The 27,306-nt window shown below is 37.9% G+C and overlaps 2 protein-coding genes across 17 annotated transcripts in view; both read right to left on the bottom strand.

The window, feature by feature from the left end:
- Positions 1–6,901, bottom strand: part of UBP1 (upstream binding protein 1) — a 51,892-nt gene extending 44,991 nt beyond the window's left edge. For all 3 annotated transcript variants that reach the window (XM_069007716.1, XM_069007717.1, XM_069007719.1), the window contains exon 1: positions 6,819–6,901. In XM_069007716.1, coding sequence (XP_068863817.1) covers positions 6,819–6,898 — 80 coding nt within the window. In that variant the 5' untranslated portion in view covers positions 6,899–6,901. The remainder of the gene's footprint in view (positions 1–6,818) is intronic.
- Positions 6,902–7,073: 172 nt separating this feature from the next.
- CLASP2 (cytoplasmic linker associated protein 2) overlaps positions 7,074–27,306 on the bottom strand; it is a 146,690-nt gene continuing 126,457 nt past the window's right edge. For all 14 annotated transcript variants that reach the window (XM_069007701.1, XM_069007702.1, XM_069007703.1 and 11 more), the window contains 10 exons: positions 26,561–26,704; positions 22,694–22,837; positions 22,246–22,352; positions 20,713–20,866; positions 19,765–19,993; positions 15,207–15,400; positions 14,285–14,413; positions 10,137–10,343; positions 8,897–9,013; positions 7,074–7,833 (listed from right to left, as the gene is read on the bottom strand). In XM_069007701.1, the coding sequence (XP_068863802.1) occupies positions 7,747–7,833; positions 8,897–9,013; positions 10,137–10,343; positions 14,285–14,413; positions 15,207–15,400; positions 19,765–19,993; positions 20,713–20,866; positions 22,246–22,352; positions 22,694–22,837; positions 26,561–26,704 (1,512 nt within the window). In that variant the 3' untranslated portion in view covers positions 7,074–7,746. The remainder of the gene's footprint in view (positions 7,834–8,896; positions 9,014–10,136; positions 10,344–14,284; positions 14,414–15,206; positions 15,401–19,764; positions 19,994–20,712; positions 20,867–22,245; positions 22,353–22,693; positions 22,838–26,560; positions 26,705–27,306) is intronic.

Raw genomic sequence — 27,306 nt, 5'->3', positions numbered from 1 at the left:
GACTTTGGAATGAAAACTGCTGTCAAACCAGACCCTGGTGGCCCTGTTCACCTACATCACTACGTAACAGTGAGATATCCATGTCTAGATGACACTCCTAGCTTGGATGGGCTATGAATCCATCATACATCTGTGTGAAAGGTGCTGACACATGTTTCTAGCCCTTCTATTTTTGAATACACAACCTCTCTATCTCTCCTACACACCTTGTTAGTGGGAGTGTGTTCACTACTACTGCAGTGAAGTTAAAGTGCTGGGTAACAACCACAAGCAGGAGTAACTTCGGCATGCAATCCATCACTGCACTGACCTGCAGTTCTCCACACACCTCCTGACATGCTAAGGGCTGATCCAGCCCAGGCCTTTTGCTGTGTCTGGTCATCTGAAGGTGGCAGAAGAACAGGGTCACTGCTGACAGCCAGCCTGAGAACAGCAATGCACCGTGTTTGTGGAGTGCAGCGAAGGATGAGCAGCAATGCCCCCACATGTTCTCCATGTCTACCTGCCACCTCTAATCTGGATTCTTGGATGGTTTTAGGTATTGTAATTCGGGCCTGTTGAATGCTGAAGAACTGTAAGGACTGCTGCATTTATCAGTCCTTCTGTGATACAGAACTCTTGAGAAGCAGGCCTGCCAACAAAAATAAAGGGGAAATGGGAAAACCCACCACAAACATTTTTAGTAGACCTCCTAAATTCCAGCAGAAGTCTTAGGACACTGCCAGCATAGAGACAAGGCAACACATCACACACTATCTGATCAGAACTCTGCTTGATGCATAACACTGATAAATGCTTCAACAGCCCCTTCTGAAAATTTTGATGAAATACATCAGATATGTAGGAGACCCTGTGCTTAGACATGCTTCAGTCTCTCCTTGGTATGAGTGAGGCAGTCGGAGAAGTAACTTCATATGTAAAGGAGAAATATGGATTGCTTCCAATGCTCAAGTGTCAGGTTACAAAAAAAGTGTAAGTTTGGCTGCTTCTGAAGAATGCACAGTATGCTCCTTTCCTCATAGGGTCTTGTCCCCTTTTAAGAAAAGTCTCCATTGCAAGGTATTCCTGGTCTGTAGTTTATTCCTCCATAGTCATATTCCTCACACTACCTACTTCTCAATCTCAGGATGCAGTAAGGTGCTGAGGTATGAACTGAGGTATAAATGTCTTACTGACTCCACATCTTAGAACATGGAGCATGGCAAGTATTACCTTTGCTTTCTTCCGTTTCATCTGCTGCCTTTTAGGAAGACCAAGGCCTACAAAGAAACCTATCACATCATTTGTAGGCACTGAGATTTAGACAGCATCACTGACCACAGAATATTTTGACTTAACCCATCACATCATACCTGAATCTAAACTTAAGTTAGCATGTTTTTATGATGGTGGCAAAGGGTGGAGTCAGTTTTATTTTTAGATGATTCAGAAGTCTGTAAAGGTGGACAGGTTCAAGCAGTTGTTATTCTGCTAATCTGTGCTTTCTGTGCACTTACTCTGTAGCCTAAAAATCAGTATTTGGACTCCCAGACTGCTGTGGCAATGTAGGCTGCCTGCATCTTGTAACACAGAAAAGAGAGCTCAGTTATTTCTCAGTCCTAAGGGACTAGCTCCCTTTTACCTGAGGCTCTAAGACAGCTTTGGTACCCTGCCAGGTCTAACATTTTCTAGCATTGGGCTGGCTTGGCTTTGTAGATAAAATCCTCCAACTCAGTATTTTCTTCTCAATTCCCAAAGCAGGAAGGAAGACATTGTGTATTCCAAGAAAATCCCCTTCCTAAAAACATTACAAGCCAAACAGGGGCTTTAAGGTTTTTAAGAACAATAGCTGCAACTTACAAGGCGTTAAATTAAATATATACAACATGTCTTTCTCCTCATATTTTCTAGCAACCGTGCATTTTCCACCTCCCAAAAGAGCAAAAATCTTCCTATGTGGCTCAAGAAGCAGTGGCTAATTAATACATTTTGGAGAAAAGGCAGCCTCTGATGATACCAGCTCTTCAAGTAAGGTTTTAGAAAGTTTAAGCTGGCACTTTCAATCAGGTAACATCCAATCAACAATCAGGTAACATCCAATTTAGATTTCTTCTCTTGGGCAGATACAGACTATATAAACAGTGATGCATGAAGACTTCTTAGGGAAAGCAGGTAGTTTTGCCTTGGAAAAATATTTCAATTGATTAGTTGGCCAGCATGGCCACAGTTGTCATCTGAAAGATCAAAAACTGTATCAAACAGATCAGAAATTATGTATGTAAGATACAGCCATCTATAATGACATTTACTATAGAGTAAAAATGTTTTAATCTGCATGTTTAAATTGTACTGAAAGGACACAAAGTAACAGGCCAGAAATTACTATTTTTCCAGATCAGAGGCTTTTTGCAGTTGCATACTGTTAATTCCATTTCAAATGTATTATTTCAGACTAGCATTTAAATTAATTAAGCATTATAAAACATGCTGATCTGCAATTTTAAATGAAGCACACATCCATTCCCCTACAGGCTTGCACTTGAGCTGTTTATCCAAGCTGAAATCAACAATTTCCTCGTCTTCCCTAGTATTTTGACATGAGCTATACGTGCTCAGGCTAAACACACTGTGCTAAGAAATAGATGGGTTTTCTTGTATTTCCTCCTCCACCACTGCCCCCCATACAGGCAGACCCTCACCGCCCAGGACAGGCATTCATTCATTCTCTGGCACACATCTGTGAGCCCTGGGTGTTGCTGCAGGACCAGTCTGAGATTATTCCAGACAAATCAGACTGGGGAACAGAGTAGGGAAGATCCCACAAGGTGCTCTGTTGGCTTTGCCACAGGCAGAGATGAAAAGATGGTGAGGGAATACTTAAACCAGTCCAGCTGACTTTTGAGAATATGTGTCTACTGCATAACTTAAATCTACACATTTGTTTTTACTGCTACACATCTTCCTTGGACAGACAGGCATTGCTTTTCAATTTATCCTGACATAAGGTTAACAGAACCATCTCCAGTACTGGTTGCAATATGAGTTTACAGAGGGCCAAATATGAGCACTGGTGAACAATATCATGATCTAGGAAAGAAAGGATACTGAAAAAGAAAACTTGTAAAACTTTGATGCCCAAGATCAAGTTCAGTTACCTTTCTACCTCCTGTCTGAAATCAACACTTTTCCAATCTTACTCCCTCAAAGTATTTCCGCTAGGATCGCTTGTATCTATCTAAAATACACCAAAAGTTACAGAATTTTTCTATTCACCAGAAATGGTATGGTATTCAAAACTGCTGGCAAACTTCTTAGTTAGTACACTTACTATCCTAAAATCCCACCAGCAAATGAAGAACCTTCTTTAATTGGGATAATCCAAGCTGCATAGCTTGGAAACTCAGAGCTCTTGAAGTATACTTAAACATAGGAACATAAACAATATATAAAACAACTAAGTGAAGTTTGATTTTTTGACAGACCAGCACAATTGGTCCCTCAAACTCTGAAAATCTTCTGTGTTTTAACAAAAAAGAAGAAAACATATATAAATTATGAAACAGATCTTTAACGTACATGCTTTTAATGAGCTGGAAAACTCAAATACAAAATGTAGGGGGGGAATTTTAAGATGTTTTCTTTAGTGAATGTAATAGAATATTGACTTTTATCTTACCTGGAAGTAGACTGCAATTGCAAAACTGATCAGTCTACTGTTTTATTGGGAGAAAACAACAAGTTTTTGTTCTCCAGATAATCCTCCAGTTCCAAACTGCTTATTCATCCACATCATATTTATGTTTATTGTGTTCTCTGTGTTTGCCAAGTCCCAAACTAACACAGTGAAAGTTACCACAGCCAGTGGAACCATTCTCATTCACCTCCTGTAGGGAGCAACTGTAGTGTAATTCAACAGATTTATTTCTCAAAATTATTTTCTCTTTTATGATTATTTTCAAAGGGACAATGTCACATTCAGCATTTGAATTCCTTTGCTGAAAATTCAAACTGTGAGCAGTTTGGGCCTGCATTCTCAAAACTTTTCTCATGGGTATGTGTGTGAATTTACTTAAATGTCTCAACATGCATAGAAACCATTAAGAATATATAAGTGTTTCAGGACCCAGACATTTGTTCTTTTTGCTCTGTGACTCAGACCGCAAATAATAACCACGACTCAATCTGTTCCAACCTTTATCTTCAAAAACAAACAAGCAAGCCAACTCAGGAAAATTTACATGATCAGCTCTCCTTTCAATTTACATTTATTATCCCAACTTCCTTGCTAAGACTTCATCTGAACATAATGTGTTACTCAAAATTCTTTAAAGCAAATGACATCCAAGTCTGAGACATCCATGATATCCATTTACCATCCTGATTCTGCATGTAGCTTTTCTTCTCCTTCCTCTTTTTTTAAGCCCAAACCCAACCTTTAAGAATTACATTTCAGTATTCAAATGACTGCAATGACCTATCTTCACAGGATATTAGAAGGAACATATAGAAACCCTTTCTGAAAGAATAGCAACTTGTAACTGTCCTAATTTTTCCCAGATCTTATGCTAATCCATCAGAGAAACCACCTCCAGCAGGAACATAAGGCATGACTAATCATTCCTTGGATTTAACTGAGCTAGTATCTACTTATAATATAGGAAATGAAGGCAAAAAGCAATGCAGTGAATCTGATAAACTGGCTGCTGTGGAAATAATTTTCTTTCCAAATTCTTACATTCTGATGGCCTCATGTAATATAAATAGATTCTATCTGTTTACAAAGATAGCAACCCCATCTCTGCTGGAAACAGAACTAGTCATATTGTAAGTAAAATATTCATTTAAATATATTGCATTGAGATTTTTAATACATGGGATATCTTCACTTAAAACATTTCAAGAACGGCTTAAAAGCAAAACTGATGAACAGACTTTGTGTAAATATCTTCCTCCCCTCTACCTGGAGCAAAATTTTTCAGTCATATAGGGGATAAAAAACATATCTTTTGTTTACATGTAAAAAAACTAGGTTTCATCCAGAATATATACTGTATGTTTCAATAACTTATATTTTCAGTATGAAATAGCCTCTTCAAAAAGATGACAAGTAACAGTCATCTTGCAATGATTCTCTCAAAATAAATATTACCTATACAAAATGCAGGAATAACATACAGGGCTATTAAGCTTAGAATTCGTGCAATTTTTTAAAGTGACCTTTTGTATAATTAAAATGTAAAAACTACAAGACTGTAGACTGAAAAATATTTTTTAAATATTAAAAAAAATAAAATGCAAATGATGTATAATGTACAAATAAATGAAATAATAAACAAGAAATCTGCCCAGATGAAGGAAACCGTGTTCATAAAGATTCTATTCAATTTTTAAAAAATTTGTCTAGCATACCTATATTCACAGCATGTTCTCAAATGCCAAGTCAGATTTAGTAACAAAACTATATAAAGAAACATCATTTGGACACAGAAAACATGAAGATTAAGATGATTTTTTTAACCAATGTTGTATGAATCACATTTATAATTTTTCTTATAGCATGTGATCAAATAAAACAGAAAAACCAGAATGTATACATTGCTGATCTTTTAAGTAATGTTATGTACATTTTATTGCCAGTATATGCACAATGGTAAGCATAGAACTATAAATACACAATGTAATTAAACAGTAGAAAACAACAAGGATGTTACACGTAACAAAGGAAAGAAGGAGGAGATACTATTTTCTTGATGTAGCTGCTAAAAAGGGCTAGCGACGAGTTATGACAGTCTTGGGTTTAAGTCTTTACATGTATTTCTACAACTTTTCCTCCAAATAAATCTCTGCAATGGCATTGCTTCTTTAATAACCACATCTTGGCTCTTTCTATCGCATTCACTTCAAACTAAAGTAAAAGCAACCTTTCATGTTAACTACAAGCATCTGACTTAATTTTTCACTGTTTTGTTTTTCAGGGTTCCTAGCAGGTAAAGTGTGTAAGTAGTTTCTTATGATATTTGGCTGCAATGTTGAAGAATAGAGTTTTGAATACACATTAAGTGATAATTTGGAAAAAAAATAAAGATTTTTCTGTAGATAGTTCTTCTATTGGGTGCTATATGCAGCAGCTCAGTCAAAAATTAGTCACCCTGAAGAGGTAGAGAGAATTTTAGCCTAGCATAGATCATCATCCTTGGCACCACTATTTTCTCTCTTATCAGGATACACTTCCTACAACTAGACAACATCACAGTCAAAGGGAAAAAAAAAGTCAGGAAAAAGAGTTCCACTATTCCTGGGAAGGGCACTGTTTCATCCCATTTCTCAATTAGCTTGCTGCTTATATGAAAAAAAAAAGAAGAAAAAAAGAAAAAAAAAGAAAAAAAAGGAAAGACAACATTTAGGGACACATTTACTTATCTTTGTTCTCTTTCCATTATCAACTTCATAAATACAAATAACCATTATTCACAATATACTAACTCTTTTTCAAAAATGGAAAAACAAACCCTTGAAACATTTCCACACCTTAATCCAGATGGGTCTTGAGGATGCTATTCAAGAAAACCATGCAAATAATTTGGTGCAGCTTTTCCTACTCATCCAAAATATATATTTTTCTTTAAATTAAAAGGTGGCGAGATCCATAGCATTTGTGACTATTCCCCCCTCCCCCCATTTAAATTCAATGCAGAAAATCTTGGTGCTTTTCGGAAGGTAAGGAATAAATAGTTTTCTGCACTGTTGTCATAAGATCCCATGTGAGTTACAATACAAGACTACTTGTTCCAGCAATTAGGTTGAGAGGAAACATTCTAGTGATAAAGATAAATACATACTGAGCATGCTTGGGCAGAGCACTCCATTCTGAAGCATCCTGCTTGAAGAACGAAAGGTGACAAGGATGGTTCACGTCCATCAAGTGACCATGAACTCTGCTGCTCACCAGCAGGCTGCCACTCTATCACCAGGTCGGCAGTGCTGCCCTGGCAGGGCTGTCTTCCACACTAAGAGGTACTGGTTGTACCAGTCCCCTACTGCGCACACTAAATTCTTATTTATGCAACAAACATACAACCAATGAACAATATCACTGTGACAGAACTGGATCAATCCAGCTTTCTTTTTATAGGCATATTTCTCAATCTCCAGAATATCCCAAACAAGCTGTAAATAAGATGATGAACCACCAACACAGTGAACGAGTCTCACTGCAGTTCAGACTAGTTCAGCCTTGTTTCACATCACTTCTTGTTTCTAGCGAAGGACATGATACTCAAACAAAACAGCAATAAAAAAGTAATGTTATCTGCAGCTGAAGAAAAGCAACAGAATTTATATTTTAACTTCTGAAGCTTAAAGCATACCTTTTTAATTAGCATTAAAAAAATCTTTTTTTTTAATACAGTAACACTGGCAAAAGTTAAAGGGAAGACACAGAGGATTATGAACAGGGTAACTGATGGATAAGGTTATTTAAAAATTTTATTCTGCTTTGATCAACTGATGTTAATACTGTTTTTCCTTAGATTTGGAATAATTCTATTGCAACAGTCTCATGCAGGCTGAGGATAGCCATTGGTTAAAGGAAAAAAAGCAAAACCCCAAACAAACAAACAAAAAAAACCCCAACAAAAAATAAAAGAAAGGGGGGGAAAAAAAAACCAACAAGAAAAAGGTTCCAGAAGTTGTATGTAAGGATTTTCCTTTCACTGAAGAGGGCCTTGCCCTTGCTTTAGGAGACCTGGTTAACTCTTCTCAGCTTCATTAGCTTTGTCCAGACATATCTGCTGCTGTATCCCCTGCTCCAGAGCCTGTTTGTGCACGTTTGATGTAAAGGTTCAATAATTTCATCTGCAAATTTAAGACAGAAATTAGTTCTGTTTAGTACTTGCAAATTGTACAGACTGACTACAGGAAGAATACAACAAAACAGACATTAATCCTTTTTATTTTCCCCAAAAGCAAAATTGTACTTTACACAGTTGATTCAAAAGGAACATACATGCCAATGAAAACATCAAACACAAGTAAAATTTTTCATAAGGAAACTGCTCAAGCTTCTCTAAGGATGTAAAGAAGAGTATGATATAAGGTAGCTAGATTAAGATAGATGGAATATTTTCCTCCAATTATAATGCTTTTCTAAATATGGTAGTGGTTTGGGTTTTTTCTTCTTTTCAGTTAATGCTGAAGTTTAAGCCTCTAGTCAGAGTTGCTGATGATGGTATTTGCTAAAGCTTCCAATATTGTCTAGAGTCACTTTAAATACAATCACTGCCAGAGACTATTTTAAAGACAGAACTGCCTTATTCAGACACACAGAATTAATTGGCCTGTTTTACTCCAAAGGACAAAGAGATTCACAATTAACATACAGCTGTTTACATACAAAAAGTGCATGAAAAAGATGTCAATGAAGTCATAAATATCCTGGAAGAAGAAGGACCACAGACTGGTTCTTATTATTTCAAATAAGAGGTACTGAAAAGACTGGTCAAAGCAAAATAACAAGGAGGAAGAATAAACGGAACTGCTGTATGTAGCATGGACATGCCATGTTCCTTGTTTTTCAATCAGAACTTGCATGAAAACAGGACAAGAAACACTGATAGGAAAAGCCTGCTGAATACAGCCATTATCACTACTACCAACATACAAGGAACTGAATGCATTAAAAAGCAGTAAGAAACATAGTTTAGTAATTATCTTAATGCTAAAGTTTGTACACTTGCATAAATAAAGATCTGTGGACTCTCAGTTTTGAATATTTTACAGTGAAGTTGTATTAATACAACTGATATTCTCTTTCAAATATACACTTCATTGAAACTTTCAGGCAATGGCAACCAAAATCATTTCAAATGCATAAAGCAATCATGAGCCAAGATTTCTTCAAATGGTATCTTTTACTTACTTTACTGCCAGTGAGTTGACTGAGATGCGGTTTTAGTTCATCACCAATTACTGCATGAATGGCTACAAGGCAGAAAACACATGCCTTACGAACGCTGCTCTCTGAATTATCATAACCCTAGAAAAGCAATAAAATTAACATTAATACCTTATCAGTTAATGATTAAAAGCCTCAGAAAACTATTTACTTCTTTACTATAATAAATACATTGGAGTTTATGGTAAATTAATGCCAGTGTAGCCCAACGAAGCATTCCAACAAAAAAACAAACATGCAAATACAGAGCATGCAGTTAAAAAGCAGGCTGCTTATTAATCACCACTGATAATCATTTTCCAGGCTGAATTTAAAACCCACACAATCCTGTTCATAAGTTACACTGAAAACAGCTGCTGCCACGCAACAGGCGAGCACGTAAGAGAACTGTTCTAGATTATACAGGTGTTTACTTAAAACAGAAGACCACTCACAATTTAAAGCTTCCTGACTCTGAAAGAAGAACTCTCTTAACAATTTAATATTCTTTTGTTAAGTCCCATCTCATTCTTTAATGATTTTTGTTTCTTTTGCCGTTTTTCCATCACCCCATGCCCAGCTGTCTCACTCCCACTCCCTTCTCAGACGGACCCTCCTCTGCCTCTATTTTCCTGCAGATGTGTTACTGGATCACACCCATTAAACACAGAAATCTGCAGAATGCAGCTGCCAACTCCAAAGAGTCTTTATCCACCAGAAGGAAATTAATGTATTTTGGCTCTTTATAAGGTGGTAAAAAATTCAGTTTTAAAGATAGAGGAAGAGAAACCTCTGATATCCTTCTAATTTTATTCAACTTTATAAAACTGCTTCTTTCCTCTTGCCTCCCAAAAGCCCCAATTGATAAAACCCTACAATTATACACAAATAGAACATGGACAATTTCACACCAAATTATGTAACCTGGAAAAAACTATCTTACAACTAAAAGTATATACCAAGCTTAACTATAACCAGTACTTTATAAACTACTGAGATTTCCTTTGAGTTATAATTTAGCTCCCTGCTAATCAAAGAGATTGTTCCTACTGTCCAAACTATTTTGGGTCAAGGCAGCCATCAACTATCATACAAGTGAAATCCTTCCTGAGAACCAAGTGGGTACCATTTTTAAAAAGTCTTTGCAATTTGTCTGTATACAGTTTCTTTTTATTAGTCTGTTTGGTCTTTTCCCCCCCTATTTTCTTCTTTCTTCTCTCCTTACCTGTATTAGACCTGGCACAATCTCTGGTAAAAGCTGAGTGAGGGTTTCTTTAGATACTCTTTCTATAACTTTTGTCTGCATTTTGATTGCAGCCAGATTAATGGGGTAGTCTGCAGTTTGGATAATTGGACAGAGAACTTTGATGCACTGATCTGGGCTAATGGAAGTGGCCAGCATGGAAGCAGCTTCTTCAGCAGATCTCACCACCTATTGAAAGAAAAAGACACAGAAAAGTGATTTACATGAGACTGTTACTCTGTGGTCTGTTTTCTGGCAGGAATGGTCTTGAGCATAAATATTTCCTATCAAGAGCTCTGCAGTATTATAGAAATATGTAAAGAGTCCATTGAGTCCAACTGTTGGACATTATTTCTTAAAAACACAACTCTTCCCAATATCCTGTGGCTATTATGCCCTTGGCAATACACGTATCAGTTTTTCAAACCTGCTTGTTTAATCGGATCTGAAATTTCTTTACTCTGCAACACCCTCCAACTACATATTGAAGTATCACCACCTTTGTAAACCTTAATTTCTTGTGTTGTCATTGGTTATTGCTTGTTAAGTTAGTGATCACTGACAAAACATGTTTTCACACTCATTTCAAAAGTGTATTTAATGACATGCCTAGACTGATAATTGTAGAAGCCAATCTTTTTCTTCCCCTATAATTTTGAAAGAAACTATGACAAGAGAGTACTTTAAGCCTGAAGAATACACAGAACAAGAATAATTAGGTAGGATGTCAACAGGTACAGAAGCTCAAAACACACGGGCACCACAGAGAAAATTAACATCTGATCTTCACATTAGTGCTGTGGTGGCATCTGCCATTTGACAGGAGAAACCACTGTACAGAATGAGCGGTTGTACACCACTGATGTGTTACAGCGGGGATTACTGTAACACGCATATATCAAACCAGGAGTCCCGTGGATAAAAAATATATATATACAGATTCTTGATAGATGTTTCAGAGATGTTTATTTCTCCAGCCGCCTGGCCGGGGCTCAGCTCAGGAACTCCGTGGTCACGGGACCCCGGGACCTTTTGCTCATCCCGGGGAACACAAACCAACCAATGGGGAACGAGGCTGACAGGGGCAGGGAAACCCCGTGTCTCTCCCCCCCAGGGCCCCTCCCCCCGGGCCCCATGGCAGGGTGAGGGACCCCAACATCTCCCCCGTTTTATTTTAATAAAATGAGAATGAAAACAACTGGATAAACATAACAGGGACAGTTTCAAAACAAAACAAGCCACCCTCCTGAGTCTTTAAAATGTCCAAACAGATTCTGTGGAACATCTTAGGGCTGATAGAAGGGAGACAGAACTTTCTGAGCATGCTTTGTGGGGAAACTGAGGCAGGAGAGGGCTTGATTTCTTTCTTCCCTCTTTTCATCCCCCTATCGGCATTGAAGAGGAATTGTAAGGAAATGGAACTGTATAAGGAAGCCATGGGGTGAAAAACGGATTAGGAATAAACTGGGGATAGGGTAAACTTAGGAAAGGGTTCATATTGGGTATAGGGTAAAAGGGGAAATTAGGCTGCGGGTAGGGAAATTGTTGGGATGGATATTGTTTATAATTTTGTGCATAACGGCTGCCTTTGACAGGAATACCCCCAGGCCCAGTAACATTCGCTGCTTGTAAACCCTTCTTTCCTTGCACTATATCAAATTGTACAGCTTCTCCATCTCCTACACTTTGCAGGTAATTTTTAGGGTTATTCCTTTTAATGGCAGTTCTATGGATGAATAAGTCTTCCCCTGTATCATCTCGTGTTATAAATCCATAGTTGTTTTTGACATTGTACCATTTCACAGTTCCTGTGATTTTCGTGGCTACAACGTCTCCTATCACTTGCTTGCGTGTTCGTCGTGGGTGCCGGTCTCGCGTGGCAGCTGCCTCGCTGACTCTGACGTCTCGGCCGGGCCCCCGCGTTGCGGCTGCTCTGCGCTCTCTGCACGGCCCCGCTCCGGCGCGTCTCTGGGCTCTGCGCGGCCCCGCGCTGCCATCGCCCCTGGCTCCGTGGCCTGTGAGTGGTTCCACTCCACCAACTCCACGCCGCTTTGAGAGTGGCCCCGTTTCGGCGCTGCGCTGCGCTGCGCGGCTTCTCGTGTCGCTGTGGAAACCGCCGCTTCTCCCTCCACAGGGCTCTCCGAGCCAGTCGCTCAGAGCGGCCTGCCACGCCGAGCCCCGGTTCCTGGCTGCTCGTGGCCCACGACACCCGCGGCGCCTGCGGTGTCGCTCCCTCACTCGCGGCCGGGTGGCCAGGGACCCCGAGACAGGGATGGGGTCCGCAGTAAGGCGCGCGCTCCCGAGGGGGCCGGGCACATCCAGCGCAGGCACTTCCGCTGGCGCGGCTGCAGTCATGCGCTCCCGGGATGGCTGCTGCGCGGTCTCGGCCACGGGAGAAGTATGATCTTCTGCTTTAGGGGTAATGGGACCATACAAATGCTCTTCAAGAGCGTCCCTGATTACAAGATATGCACGGAAAGCTTCGCTTTGATCCCATACCTTATCCCAGATCTCGTCCCAGAAACACCCCTCACAAGATTCAGGAGGTTCGATATCAAAAAGTAAGTCTCGGGAAATATAGGGGAACCTTTTGAAAAGCCACATAAAGAAGTGTTCTACATCTCCCGGTTGCATTACTTTTTTGTTTTGTTGTTCAAGGATTTCTTTTACTTCTAGATACATTTTTTTCTGTGGCTCAGAGAGCCCCATTTCCCACGATTCTTCCATAGTCCAGAGAGAATATCCAAACCAAGATGAGAAGAGAGAGGCCTAGAGTTGTTTTTTACTCACGAATTTCCTCAGGGATCGGTGTCTTGCCCGCATTCTTCCACCAGTTGTTACAGCGGGGATTACTGTAACACGCATATATCAAACCAGGAGTCCCGTGGATAAAAAATATATATATACAGATTCTTGATAGATGTTTCAGAGATGTTTATTTCTCCAGCCGCCTGGCCGGGGCTCAGCTCAGGAACTCCGTGGTCACGGGACCCCGGGACCTTTTGCTCATCCCGGGGAACACAAACCAACCAATGGGGAACGAGGCTGACAGGGGCAGGGAAACCCCGTGTCTCTCCCCCCCAGGGCCCCTCCCCCCGGGCCCCATGGCAGGGTGAGGGACCCCAACACTGATGTACAAAAACCTCCAGAACTTTCTCTCCATCCTTGTCCCCTTTACTCTCTCACTCCTAACACATGAAACCATGAGAGAGAAAAAAGCACAGGAACAGAGAAGGAACAATGGGGAAATGACACTGTAATAAATACAGTGTATGAAACAAATCCAGAGAATGCAAGGAGAAATGAGTATCAAATGAGTGATAAAGTCATGGGATGGGAGGAATTAAAGTCAAATTCAAAGCCTGAAACTCCACAGTAAATTCCACAAAGTGCCCTTGCATGGGGAAGATGTACTCATTTAGTAATAAACATGGATTCTTTCCACAGCATCAGTGACACTGATGTCAGAAGTTGAATACTGAGTTGGTTACTGTAGCTGTGTTTCCTGTATTTACATGCATTATCCTTTATTGTGTACACAGGCATCACAAATAAATCTGAGCAAGATTACCTTTACCCTTCTCCTGAACCCCCTCACTATTCCTGGCACGAGCACCTCCCCCACTGACATAATCCTGCACATTTTCCCTTAACACCACTCAAAGCCATGCTCTCAAATGGAGCAGAATAGAAAGAGTTGACAATTCCGTGTCACGTTTAGGCTCATCTCTCAACTACAAACCTCACGTAAATCCAAAAGCTTCTTTTAGATCTCCCGGACACCTATATTCAGGTTAAGATGTCAAACAAGGAAAAAGCTCCTTTCAGTTATTCTTTGAAGAGCTAAGGTAACACACTGTTGGTTACACTGTCCTCTGGGATGGCACCCAAGACCATTGTTATTAGGAACAATATTAACCATTCAAGAGCTTTCAGAACTGCAGGGCTTTTTTTCTTCCATACCCATGTTAACTAATAACATAATTGTTATTAAACATATAATAATGTGCTTGTTATGAAACAAATTACTTCCTCAGTAAGACCTGAATAATTTCACATTTTCTGGACAGCTTTTTCATTTTGTAATAATTTGTCGTAACCATAAGCAAATAAAATAACTGATTACTGACCTCCTTATGAGGATCCTTATGAGCTTCTAATGTCTTCATGATTGTGAGCTCTGCATAATTCTTAAACCTTGCTGGCTGGTTTCTTAGAATTTCTCTTAGAACTTTCAGTGCCAAAGCTCTAATTGCATGCTAAAGATTCAACATTAAAATAAGTGAGTTATGCATCTTTAAACAGACATATGCTTTAACATTTGTTCAGCTGCTGGAAAAGTCTTTAATAATGGAAAAAATATCAGATTGTGCTCTGCACACATATACAGTCTGAATCTAGTGTTAACAAATAAAGGTAGGAAAAAAAAATCTTCAATCTCTCTTTTTGCAGAAAATTCAGGTGACGTATCATAAACACACTGCTAAAGTAATTTTACTTATCTATGCCACCTAGAAGCTAAGTTGCAAACACAAGCGCTGATAAAACCATCATGCAAGTACATTTTTTACTTTTTTTTTACAATTGTTTTAAAAATCAAACCCAAGTACTAGTGCCTTTTTGATCCTTAGTAATTTCAAAAACATGGCCTTTGTAGAGAATTATTACATAGAACTCAGTCTCTTCACAATGAGCATTACTGTATTTTAGAAATAAATTTTTAAATCCACTGCCACACATGATGTTTTGATATTCTAGATTCCTTCAGGGACTATAAAGAGATAAGCTTTGAATCTCAGTGAAAAAATGTTTCATTCAATCTACTGTGTCAGAATCCACAAATAGGAATCCTGGAGACATTAAGTATCACTGATACCCTTTTTACCATCACAGCAATCAGACTTCATGACATTTTTGTAATTCCATAGTTTTTTTTTTTTTCCACCACTAACTGGAATTTGTGCCCTTTCTACAACTCATACAAATGTCAAAGGTACTCAAAGTTAGCCATGGGCTTTGTTAACATTCTTAACTGGATAAATCTGAATTTACCTCTTTATCACCAAGCGTTTCAAGCAGCAGAAGTAGTATTGTTTTGAAGTGCTCATCCCAAACACCAAAAGACTCTTCCTGAGTTAACTTCATGAGCTCATACAGCGCAGCCTTTCTTTCTTCAACTCTCTCATTATGGTTTGATAACTCTTTCAGTAGCTCTGCAACCAGATCAGAATGGTCCATGGGAGGCTCTGTCAAAAAGGAATGCACAAACACAGTTACTGCAAATAAATATTAGTGCCTGTTGTACAGCTGAAGGATATTTTCTAGTACGACTTGCTTGCTTTCGAGTATGCTTTTGGTTTTTTCCCCACATCAGCCTGCAAAAATTGCAGTTGGACTACTACATTTTTAGTGCAGTCAACATTGCTGAGCAAGCTTACAATCCCCCCAAAACCCTTACAATGATTATTGCAAAAAACCCCCAGCAGGCCAGTCTACTGCAGGAGTTTTTAGGCTTGCAGTACCCACTAAGCATCCTTTTAAATCTGATCTACACACAAAGTGCCACCTTTCCCATATGACCCTTCCACTCAAGATGAAAAACTTTCATTTCTCTGTTAGTATTACAGAATTGTTCAGACTTTTGTAAGCCATGATTCCACAACAATAGCTAGGTTGCTAAAACAAACAAGGGGAAAAAAAAAGTACAACGGTTCTTAGCACAAAAGAGTTGAAATGAAGGCAAACCAGGGCTCTTAGTCCCATAGAGATTCCCAAAAGCAATTCATTAAGAGATGGCTCTGGATTTTAGTTTTGATTAGAGAGGATTCCATGATAATGGAAAAACACAGTAACACAACCTATATTTGCAAACTGGACTGCAAACAGAGTGATCTGCAAGTAGTCAAGAAACTTAAAAATGGTCTTAATGAAAAGCTGAGTATCAACTTAGTGCCTTTATTCCATTATTGAGACCCATTTAGTCTTTAAGGAAGGAAAGCATATAGCTTCTTCCATCTTTGCACTGAGACCTTTGGATAAATTAACAGAAACACACATTTTTTAATGGAAAAAGTTAGGAAGTTCTGGCATAAAATGCAAATGCATCGCATTTCTTGAAATGATTGCATGTATTAACTAACAAATGAAATGCATCCTCCATAACAAATTAATTATATCATACACTGAGAAACCACAGCCCTTGAACATCTTTTATTACTATATTCAATACTATAACTTACAAATGCTGTACAAAGCACTTACACAAAGAACACAGTAAAAGCTGAATACCACAGAATAAAGTATCTTAATATCACACATAAATTACTGTAAAAATCATGCCGGTTTTGAACCCCACATTCCTATTTGCATTCTGGTTTGCATGAATAAACAGGAGCACAAGTACCTGAAAGCAAACTACAAACACTACTGCTGCCTCTGTATTAATGGATGATTAATGTTTGACTAAAGGGCAGACTGAAACTGCATTAGGTGAAATATGATTTAAAGCAGATGAGCAGAATGGACAATCATTTTAATGGAAGCAAGATCATTACTTTGACTGGCAGCACTATTACACTTGTTCTACCAAACTATGAGGATTACAGCTATAGCAAATCCTCATATATACATTTCAGGGAATGCATATTGACACTTAATTAGCAAAACTTCTCATATCTGTTTAAATAAAGTGTTTTCAATGTGGTGTCATCTTAAACGTATAGAGGGAAGGGGTAAAGAGAGGGGAAGGTAGTAGCCATGTCCATGCAGGAATAAGGGGAGGAATGAAGCTCCAGTAGTGGACTAAATAACTGAAAAACATGAATATAACCAAGAGGGATGGGCCTTTACAGCTGGAGTTTTCCATTCCTTTGTATGACTTACACCCAGTGTTCCATTTCCAAACATTCTCCAGGTAAGAATGGAGAAGCATAAAAAAAAGTCATGTTCAAAGCCTACTCTCAAAATTTCTTTTTCAGAAAGGAAACAAAACAAAATGAAGAGGAGCAGATGCAACTCCTTCATTTGAATGAATTAAAATATACATTAGAGAGATAAATATTTGATGAAGAACAGCTCTTCTTAAACCAATCAAATAATATCCTTTTGACAGGATGAACGGTGTAGGGGTTAAAAGGGAACACCTAGGTATGTCCTGAATTTAGGAAAGATTTTCCTACTGCCACTCACAGCATCTTAATATAAAAGCTATGCAAAGATGATGGCCAAAAAAGCAAACAAAGCAAGTGCAAAACTTGATGAATCACATGCAGGGTGACTGGATTATAAATGGCTTTCTATTAATCCTGGAGGATATGAGTGATATCCTTGCTTGGATGTGTGCAGAGCCTGGTTCTGTTGGATGCATTTGTTAGTGCTATCTAAGGGATGTGGAGCCAACTTAGAAAATCTGTAGATGACGTCACTTTAGGAGCAATTGCAAAGATTCTGGAGAACAGGATAACAACTGAAAATTATCCTGTTAAATCAAAGCAATGGTCTGAAAAAAAAAAAAGATGCCAAGTGTAAGGCAAGACACAAAAGCAGAAATCTTAAGCCCATATACAAAGTAACAGGCAAAAAGGAAGGTGTTTGGAAAGCACAATCCATGGAAGTAAGCTGAAATAAATAAGCTTCTTTGGAAAAGAGCACTATTTTTTCAAACAGAGACTGTGAACTGCTATTAAGGAGTCAGGAAGTGACTTAGCCAGGTTTCCTTATGCTTCAGATAAAGTGCATTTCCCTCAGGGAAAAAACAAAGTGCAAGTGGTTGGAAGATACAGACTGTTATTCTGAAAACCTTTTTACTGTAAGAAAGGCAAAACATTCAAAAGTGAGTCATGTGAGGCACACTCTGGCATTTCCTCCACTGCAAATTTTTAGCTGCTAGACAAACCATCTGCAAAATACATGTTCATGCCCCAGGGCTGTTGACAGGACTGTATGAGCAGCTAAGGTTTTCCCATCTAGCCTTGTATTTCCACATCTTTCTGTCAGTAATGCATGACAGGATAGCTGGGAATCCAGTACCAAAATAATTTTGTGTCATGAACAAGCAGCAATTCTGCAGAGTTTCCGAAAGCTGAAATCTAACATCCAATGAGCCCTTCCGGTTTTATGGGGAAAGCATGCAACTCCCAAAAGAGGAACCATAGGCACAAAGTATTTTGAAAAAGTATTTTCTCATGCAGACTTTTTCTAAGTAATCCCAGATGAAATTCTAAAAGCAATACACAAATGACAGTATGTACATGATATAACTAAATACTAAGGGAGAACATCACAGGAATGAAAGCAAGTACTTCATTAACATCCATTAAAGAGCAGACCTAAGTAATGCACTGCACTACTCTTCCAACCAGGACAAACTAATACTGGATAGGGATGCTTCATTCGAGCCAGTAATGAGTTTTTACAAAACTGGATCATGCTGGCGCAGCACAGACTGCATCTGGTTTAATGCAATATCCAAAAATAAGTTGTCAGAAGGTAGAAGGAGGATCCTTCCATGTAAAAAAAGATCCCTTCATACAGAATCTCAAACATAAACTGGCTCTGTATGTAGATGGCAAAGCTATTCAATTATTAATAAGTACATGACGTGATTTGTAAAACTCTGCTTTCCCCTCAATCTTTTTCAGAAGATAATTAGCTACACTATATGCTTCTTCACGATACATAAGAAAAAACAAAGAGGAATGCATCACATTTGGATTTGGTTTTGATTTAATGAAAACTTAAAGCCAACTTACAGAATAGCTGAATAAAATACCATGTCAAAAAATAATTTTGTTTTTCAATGGTGTCTGTAACATATCTTTTGTGGGATGACAAAAGCAAAACAGGCAGAAGGGAGATGATTAGTTTGTCCCTTGCTATTAAGAAAAGTGTTTACTTAAAAACTTAATCTACAGCTGAACAACAATGAATATCAGATTATGAGAACCACTGACTATTCATTAAAATAATGATAGTAGTGGTACTTTGGAACCTTCTCAACATACAGATACAAAAAACTTACCCAAAGATATACTGAAAAATATCATAAAGAAGCTCTGTCAGCCTACAAAACAGCAACCCATGTTTCTAGATTTACACGGGCTAGATGAACCACCTTCCTGGTAAAAAGCTGGTTTGTTTTGTTTGGTTTAAAAAGAATGTTTAGTCAATAGAAAATGCCAATGTCATGCTTCAAATACAAATATATTACGAACAAAATACTTACTCTTTCACCTAATTCCCAAACTGGTTTGATCCAGTTTTACTTCCTTGCTGTCAATATTTTCTCCCCCCTCCCCCTTTAAACTTCTATCATAAAAAAGTTTGATAAGTAAATTCATACTGGCAATACTGATACAGGATGTGCTACCAGAAGTATACAACCTAGTTCAGCATTTCCTTCATTTTTACCCTTAGTCTCTACAAATACCCGGTTATCCAACAATGTAACTAAAAGAGATGACTAACAAATAAACTAATTCAAAATACAGCATTTGTAAAACCCTCTCGAAGAAGTGGTATGTATATTCCTAATAATAAATTCAGAAGCTGAACTCAAAGATGGAAAATCTCATCATTTTTCTTCTAGAACAAAATGTAATCTGAATCTTACCATCAGGAAACTGCTCTGCATCATCATCAAACATGGCTTCTTTCAAAGCAGACTTATTAAATGGACTGATGCCATCAGAGTAATTGTATGGGTTGTAATCTCGTGAGCGTGGTGAGGAGTGGGGAGGCATGGTGTTGAGTAATGATGTTTTGTTATCCAGAGCTGTCCGACCTGTATCGCTCACACCACTTCCTGCTCGCATGTCTACTATTCCAGAAGCACTGCAAATCTGCAGGAGAGGATACATCATATGAGCATGTGAAATACACTCTTACACCTTTCAATTAACTACATCACTAATTCATCTATGTAGCAAAAATGTACAAATTTCAAAATGCTTAGAATTTTCAAAGTAGCCTTCAAATAAGAAGTCTTAGTTCCCTAAACTTTGCTTTCCTTAAAAAAAAAAGAAAACAAAAAAAGGAAAAGTGTATGTTGCCCAAAAAAAATCATAAACCAGGAACAGTTGTATTTTATCTTACAAGTCTGATGCAAGTAATTAAAAACATGTTTAAACATATATATATGTGGCAAGTTCAACAAATCTTAAAGCCAAAGCTCCATAGAAACAGAATTCTTAAATATTGCATGTAGCACTTAACAGCCCACAGGTTTTGTACAAAATAAAATAAAACAAAACATTCAGAAAAACATGTATTAGTGTGCAAATTTCTCAAAAACTTAACTCCAGCTGTTTTGCAAGATCACTGGTTTTTAAACTGCTAACATGTTAAACAAACAGGCAGCGCTATTTAAAATCAGCATTTACGTTTTCAACATGTAGTTCAAGACTAGGAACATATTTTTCTAAAGCTCTTAAGTAATTCAGGAGAAATGTCCAATTTAAGAAGAATATAAACCTCCTGAAATAGATGCTTTCTCATCTGTAGTCTACCAGACACTAGCTTAGTTTGCTGACACCAACACGTATGGAGCTTACAAACTCACCGAATCACCATCATCTTTTTTAGCATCTCGTTTTACAGGTTCATTCATATCTTCCTGACTACGAAAACTGAAATTCTGAATGGCTTCAGTGACTCCACGAAGAGAGCTGTAAATATCTTCAGAATTCATGTTTTCAGTGTCATAGTCAAATGCACTGTGGGCCACGGAGAAGGACATAGGAATTCAGATGGATTTATTTTGTGATTCTGTATTTTTAAATCACATTAGCAGGCAACTACAGAGACTCGGGAAATATTACCAAAATTATTACTTTTCTTGAAACATATTAACAAAGTTGTCTCTTCACAAAACAAAATGTATTATGGTATGCCTTAGTAAGTGTACTACCACTGACACAGAAAAGCACTGGAAATAGCTAAGGGAAAGGCTACATTAGGTAACAGCAACTGCCTAAAGAAACAAACTTCTTTTGCCCTGTTTTACTCTGCTGAATGTGAAACAGCTGGAATTTTTACACCATCCTCTCATTCTGAAAAAGTCCTAAAGTAAGGAGCACTGATAAAACTCAACAGCAAGTTGACCGATAAAAGCAAAATTACAAAGTCGACTTTGCTGACAACATCATTACTATAAAAAACCATTTTTAATTTATTACTTCTTTAGTCTCCCCAATATTAAATCTGGTTTGATGACCCAATATTAAATCTGGTTTTGGCTGGGACAGACTTAATTTTCCTCATGGTAGCTGGTACGGGGCTATGCTGCAGATTTGTGCTAGAAACTGTGCTGTTAACATTGGGGTGTTTTAGTAAAGCTGAGCAGTGCTTACACAGAGCCAATGCCTCTTCTGTTCCTCACACAGACCTGGCAGTGAGTGGCCTGGGAATGCACGAAGAGCTGGAAGGGGACACAGCTGGGACAGCTGACCCCACTTACCAAAAGGATATTCCATACCATATGGCACCTAAGCATATACCGCTGAGGGGAGACGGAGGAAGGGAGGGACGTTTGGAGTCATGGCACTTGTCTTCCCAAGTCACTGTTACAAGTGATGGGGCCCTGCTCTCCTGGGAACAGCTGGACACCTGACACCCCCCCCCGCCATGGGAAGCAGTGAATTTCTTGTCTGTCTGTTGCTTGCACACGCAGCTTTTGCTTTACCTGTTAAATTGTCTTTATCTCAGTTTTCTCACTTTTATATTCTGAATGTCCCCCCCATCCCACCACAGGGGGATTGAGTCATTTAGTTGTAAACTGGGGTTTTAAACCATGACATCAGATGACATATTCTAACATTTGTTAGAGAAGCACACTTTGGTTCCTTCTCTTGCTAATCCATTTGCTTTCCAAGATGCACAGCCCTTTCCCACCTCAGGCCAGCTTTGGCACTTGTCAGACCCTTCAGGGAGGCTAAGCAGTTCACTGTCATTCTATGGAGCAAGAGGGATTATTTCTGAGCACCTGTCATTGTGTGCAAAATTTTCTCCATGCCTTCATTGTTGGGGTTACAGCTTTGGACAATGTGTAATGAAGCCCTAGATGGAGAATTGTAACACCACCAGCCTACATTACCTTGGTGACAAAGTGTTCTGTGATGTATTGGTTGGGGAAGTTAGAGGACTTGACCAACTTGCTGGGGAGCGTGGAGTAGGTCTTGTTAAAGGACTTCCCATTGATCCCTGGAAGAGAAGAGGTGAGAAAAGATGCTCTAGTAGGACTAAAAGATTCCCTTTTAATTTATTATATTTATTTCTTAGTGCCCAGAAACATTTAAAGAGCTTCAAGTTAATTCTTGGATTGTCTAACCCATTACCAGCAACTTTGATCCTGAGTAACTTTGAAATTAGAAAGTACAAGATAAACTACTCTTAAGAAACACATTCAAACCTATTAAGTCACTTGGAAGCAACACAGAAACTGTAACTCTAGAGGAAAAAGAAAAGGTATTCCATATAAAGAGCTACTAAGATAGGCTTCTACATAGTAACTTCAGAAAGAATAGTAACAGAAGTGTGGATACCTGACCACTGTTGCCTGTATTCCGGAGATGATTATGGAGAAGCTTTGTGGCGCCATCCTGAAATGTTTTTGGTAAAGCACCCAACAGCATTGTAAACTCTGGAGTGTTGAGCTCAAAAAGGGAAATCAGCACTGACTGTGCAGCCTACAAGAAGAAAATACAAACTGAAGACATTAATTAGAGTTTCAAAGTAATTTTATCAGCAAGAGATACTATATTGAGTGGTAATCACAAAACAGTGATGTAAGTCTTGATCAAACTTGAATAAAGATGTTAACAGATGTGAACAAAAGCAATTCATAGTTGCTGGTAAGCTGGAAGTTCTGATTTTGATAAATTCAGGCACACAACAATCATTGTAACAAGCAGTCTTTCAGAAATGTGCTTTTCAACCCCCCATGCCCCACATCATCCCCCAGAAAAAAATTAAATGGAGGAATTTGCAAAATGGCTTTAAAAGGTTTGGGAAATTGAAAAAATTTAGAGAGAGAAGCTAAACACACCAGGCAGGAGCAAGCATGTGATCCCTTCTACTGAGTTCTGCAAGTGGTAATTACAGATGATAATCAACACACTTGCTTGAAAAGGAACAGTTAGCACGGTAGAAATTAAAACAAACCCAACCAAACAAGATACCCTAATCTGGAATGAGACAGTAGTGATTACAGCACCTGATATTCCTTATAATTTACCCTACAGCCAAGCTAGTTAAATTAACCTTGCCTCTGCTTCCTTTAACCTTTCTAAAATGTAAGCACACATAATGGGGAATGAAATTTAGCTGACTACATATTCTGAAAATGAAAACTGTGGAGTAGTTTGTACTGGATGTCACCTCCTATACTCAATTTAATCAGTTCATCTTTACCATCATCTTCATCCTACAGCATGTTTTACATATGTTTTTTTTTTTTTTTATGTGAATAAAAAAATCAGCACTCTCTACTGACAAAGCAACACAGTTAAATTACACAATAGTTGGATTCCCTGTAGTGCAGGAATGTTGATTCAATGACTTAAGGAATGTTTGTACAGTTTGACAAGGATTCACTGGATAGTGTAACAAACCTGTCAACACAGTAACTAAACTAACAAGTGCAAAGGAGAGCTGGAGGAAGTTCTCCAGAACTAACAGCTTCTTTGTAGGAAAGACTGTGGTTGTAAGATTAACCAACTATGTGCAGTTTATACAGCTCACCACCAAGGTCTGCCATGCACTGGAGAGAACCAGTGCCTCATGCTAGAGAGACTGATAGGCAGCTTGCTTAACCACCAATATACTCCAAGCAAGTAGTTTAGAAAATTCTTTTAGACATTTATTTCCCCCCTTTTGCTTCCAGAGCAATGAACTGTAGCATTTTTTAATTAAAGGTGGAAAGCCAAGGTATGAGTGCACATACCTGCACACATCTCAGTATTAATTTAAAGGACAAAAATCCTAGCATGTCAGATTGCCACAAATTATCTTTGCATACTCGTGACTGGTTGTTTTCCTTAGCTTTTATTTCCTTCTCCCTGTGATAGCCTTCCCTTCAGGTGATCACCCTGAACGTCCTCTGCAATCTTTGATGTTTCTCTTCTCCTTGTTATTTTTAATGGTCAGTCTTTTAATCGAAATTGACACAAAGCATAATCAAGACAAACTCAGCAGATGAGCAGAGGTTTGGGAATCAGCACTTTCACTTTTCTGACTGGTTAGCCAGTCTCCACTCCTTAATACTGCGTCTATTTAAGCTGCTAATAACACAACACAACAGGCTGTCCAGGATTGTATCAGGATAGAAACTGGTACCATCAAGTCTGCCCAAAATGAAGCTCTGCCCAAAGTATCAAAATTGATACTGACTCACAGAGGTTTCCAACTGTGCAATTGTCTATTTTCTCGCTTTCTTCCTTGCCAATGAAACCCCTCATTTTAGAGTATTTGGAAGTTTTTATTCTCCCCAGCATAAGGCCTCTCCTGAGATTTAAATTCAATCACAGAGAGATCATCTATAAAAGACTGCAATAAGGATTAGAAATATTTCTTTGGTTTTGCCTTCTTAGAAAATCTCTAAGAATATATTCAAACTCTTTCCAGAAGCATTCTGATCTTAGAAGAAATCTAAGTTCTGAAACAGAATTTTACCTTCCAGAAAGAAATCCCATGCCACTGAACTACACTAAGAGTGCCCAACTTCAGACTAATAAACTAGGATTTTTCATAATACTAAGCAACTGAAACTGTTTTTACTAAGGAAAAAACCAAACACATGAATTACACAGAAATTACTTGGAAAAAGCTTTTAATTTAAAGAAATCATACTAAATGCTATGAAGCTTACTAAACTAAACAAAATTGAAGAGCCTGTGGTAGCAGGTTGAACAGAGTGTTAAGAGAATGAAACATTTTATACCACCAGAATAACTCCTTTGACTTCTTATTGGTAAAATTTTATTTTCAAGAGTTAAAGGATTTTTGCAGTTAGTTGCCTCTAACAGCTGTGTTATGGAAAGAAAAAATAAAATCAGAAACTTATATAATTAAGTTGTTCCAGATGATTAAACTCACTGGTAATTCTTTCCATGATTCAGTTACTTATTGACATAAAAATGCTTATTAGAGTTATGAACCATCTGATAAGACAGCTTGCCACGTGTCTCAGTACTAAAACTTCACTGATTTAGAAGATAGTGCTGCTTCAATTCTCCTCTTGTTTTATGATCTTTAGATGTTACTAGAACATGATACTCAGGTAAGAGAAGTCCATTGGATGTAATCTGTTACTGTTTGCTCATACTCATGAAGTTACACAAGAAGTGAATGACTAAAACGTTACCTCCAATATAAAAACTCTCTGATGTTTTTTTAATATGTATTACAAATGTTCTAGATATCAAGAAGTCTTGTAAGTTATTTTTATTTTTGTTTTCTTCACATTACAAATTGTAAGACAACTCCTACTATTCTCTCCTACATCCCTCCTAAACAAAGGAAGTTGCTTTTTCCAGAAATGATGAAGCAGCCAAAATTAAAACTTAATTGAAAATAGCGAAACAAATCTAAACAAATGAATTGTTGCAGTTTTTCAAACTGCAGAAATAAATAGAAAAAGAGAGAGAAGAGTTAGTTCTCTGTGTCAAAGACACTTGCACTAAGGAAGCATAAAAGTTAATACATTTATTTAGTGTTAATATGCTGAAAATAGCAGCTACAACAGAATGGCCAGTAACCATCGGAACAACAAAACTCTATTCCATCAAACTGCAAATAAAATTAAAACATTCTTTGCTTTCTTGAAGTTGAAACTGAAGTCGAAGTACTGTTTAGAAACCCTTTCCAAAGACTGCACTAGTACATTTCTTATGGTTATTCAGTATCCCTGCTGTATCTATGTAGCTCACAAATGTTCATTTTCATTTCACAACATTATGTGGAAGAGGGAGGTTTGCACAGGAAGTGCAGCATTACAAGAGTAAATCTTTGATACTACCTTATCAAAGCACAAACTTTCTTTGTCCAAGGTTCAGCAGCTATCTGCCTGCCTTTTGTCAAAAATAAAGGACTCTAGAAAATCCAACAGAGATTAAGACTGTTTGCTACCAAATTTACCACTCACTCCTGTTACAAATGTGCTATTTAGTAACCCAGAGGGTGGTCTCTGAAGTAACATTAAAATTGTACAAAAAATGGCCACTAAAGAGATTTTAGTACTAGATGGTACTTGCAAGAAAAATTGATAAATTATGAAATGGAATCTCAGTTAACATATATAAAAACACAACCGTAACAGAGAGTTTCAAGACACGTTAATTTAAAATTTTTACTTAAATATTCTTAATTACCTGGAATGTTTTGCAATTCTAAGGATGCATTAACAAACATACCTTCCTAACATCTGAGCTTTTAGGTTCTGTGGTCCAGGTGATGATTCGAGACACTGCTAACCTAGTTTCACTTGAATTCACAAAATCTCCTGGATCCATCTGTTGCGCAAGAGTTTCTATGTATTTTAGGATTGCAACTTTGACCTGCAAAGAGAAACAGAGTCAGGTGGACAATAAAAATGGTGTGCTGCAAGAACAACTGAGCTCACAGAGTAATGTTCATTCCTTAAAATAAAGATTTTTTTTTCCAATTAAACTACATGTTTTCAGCATTCTTATAAAAATTTTTGCAATAAGTCAATTTACAAGCAGATTTAACATTTGAAGAAGGGAGTTATTACACAGAAATTCAAATACTTGTAGAAAGCTTACATTTCACTGCTAGCAACTAAAAGACATAAATCACTGCATATGCAGAAGCTTATACCTAAAAAAAGAAATGAAGAAAAGATTTATGCAGAATTATTAAGAAATTTTTTCAAGTACTAAAACGAAAAATGAACATCATCTGATGAACCAATGATCACTTCTTACTAGTTCCTACTAGGTAGTTAACACTCATTGCTTTTTTTATAAAACATCAGATTAAGCAATCACAGTCTCTGGAAGTAAGCCACAGAAATCTTCCTGTTAAATACTAAAAATATATGGAATGCCATTTATAGGAAAGACTTAAGATAGGTCTCACACACACTTTGTTTGAAGATACTTAGATGATAGAGACATGGATTTACCAGTAAGACAGA

Source organism: Aphelocoma coerulescens, chromosome 2 (assembly GCF_041296385.1).
Source record: "Aphelocoma coerulescens isolate FSJ_1873_10779 chromosome 2, UR_Acoe_1.0, whole genome shotgun sequence".
NCBI lineage: Eukaryota > Metazoa > Chordata > Aves > Passeriformes > Corvidae > Aphelocoma > Aphelocoma coerulescens.
Note: the sequence above shows the minus strand (reverse complement) of the source record. Positions and strands in the feature narration are given on the sequence as shown.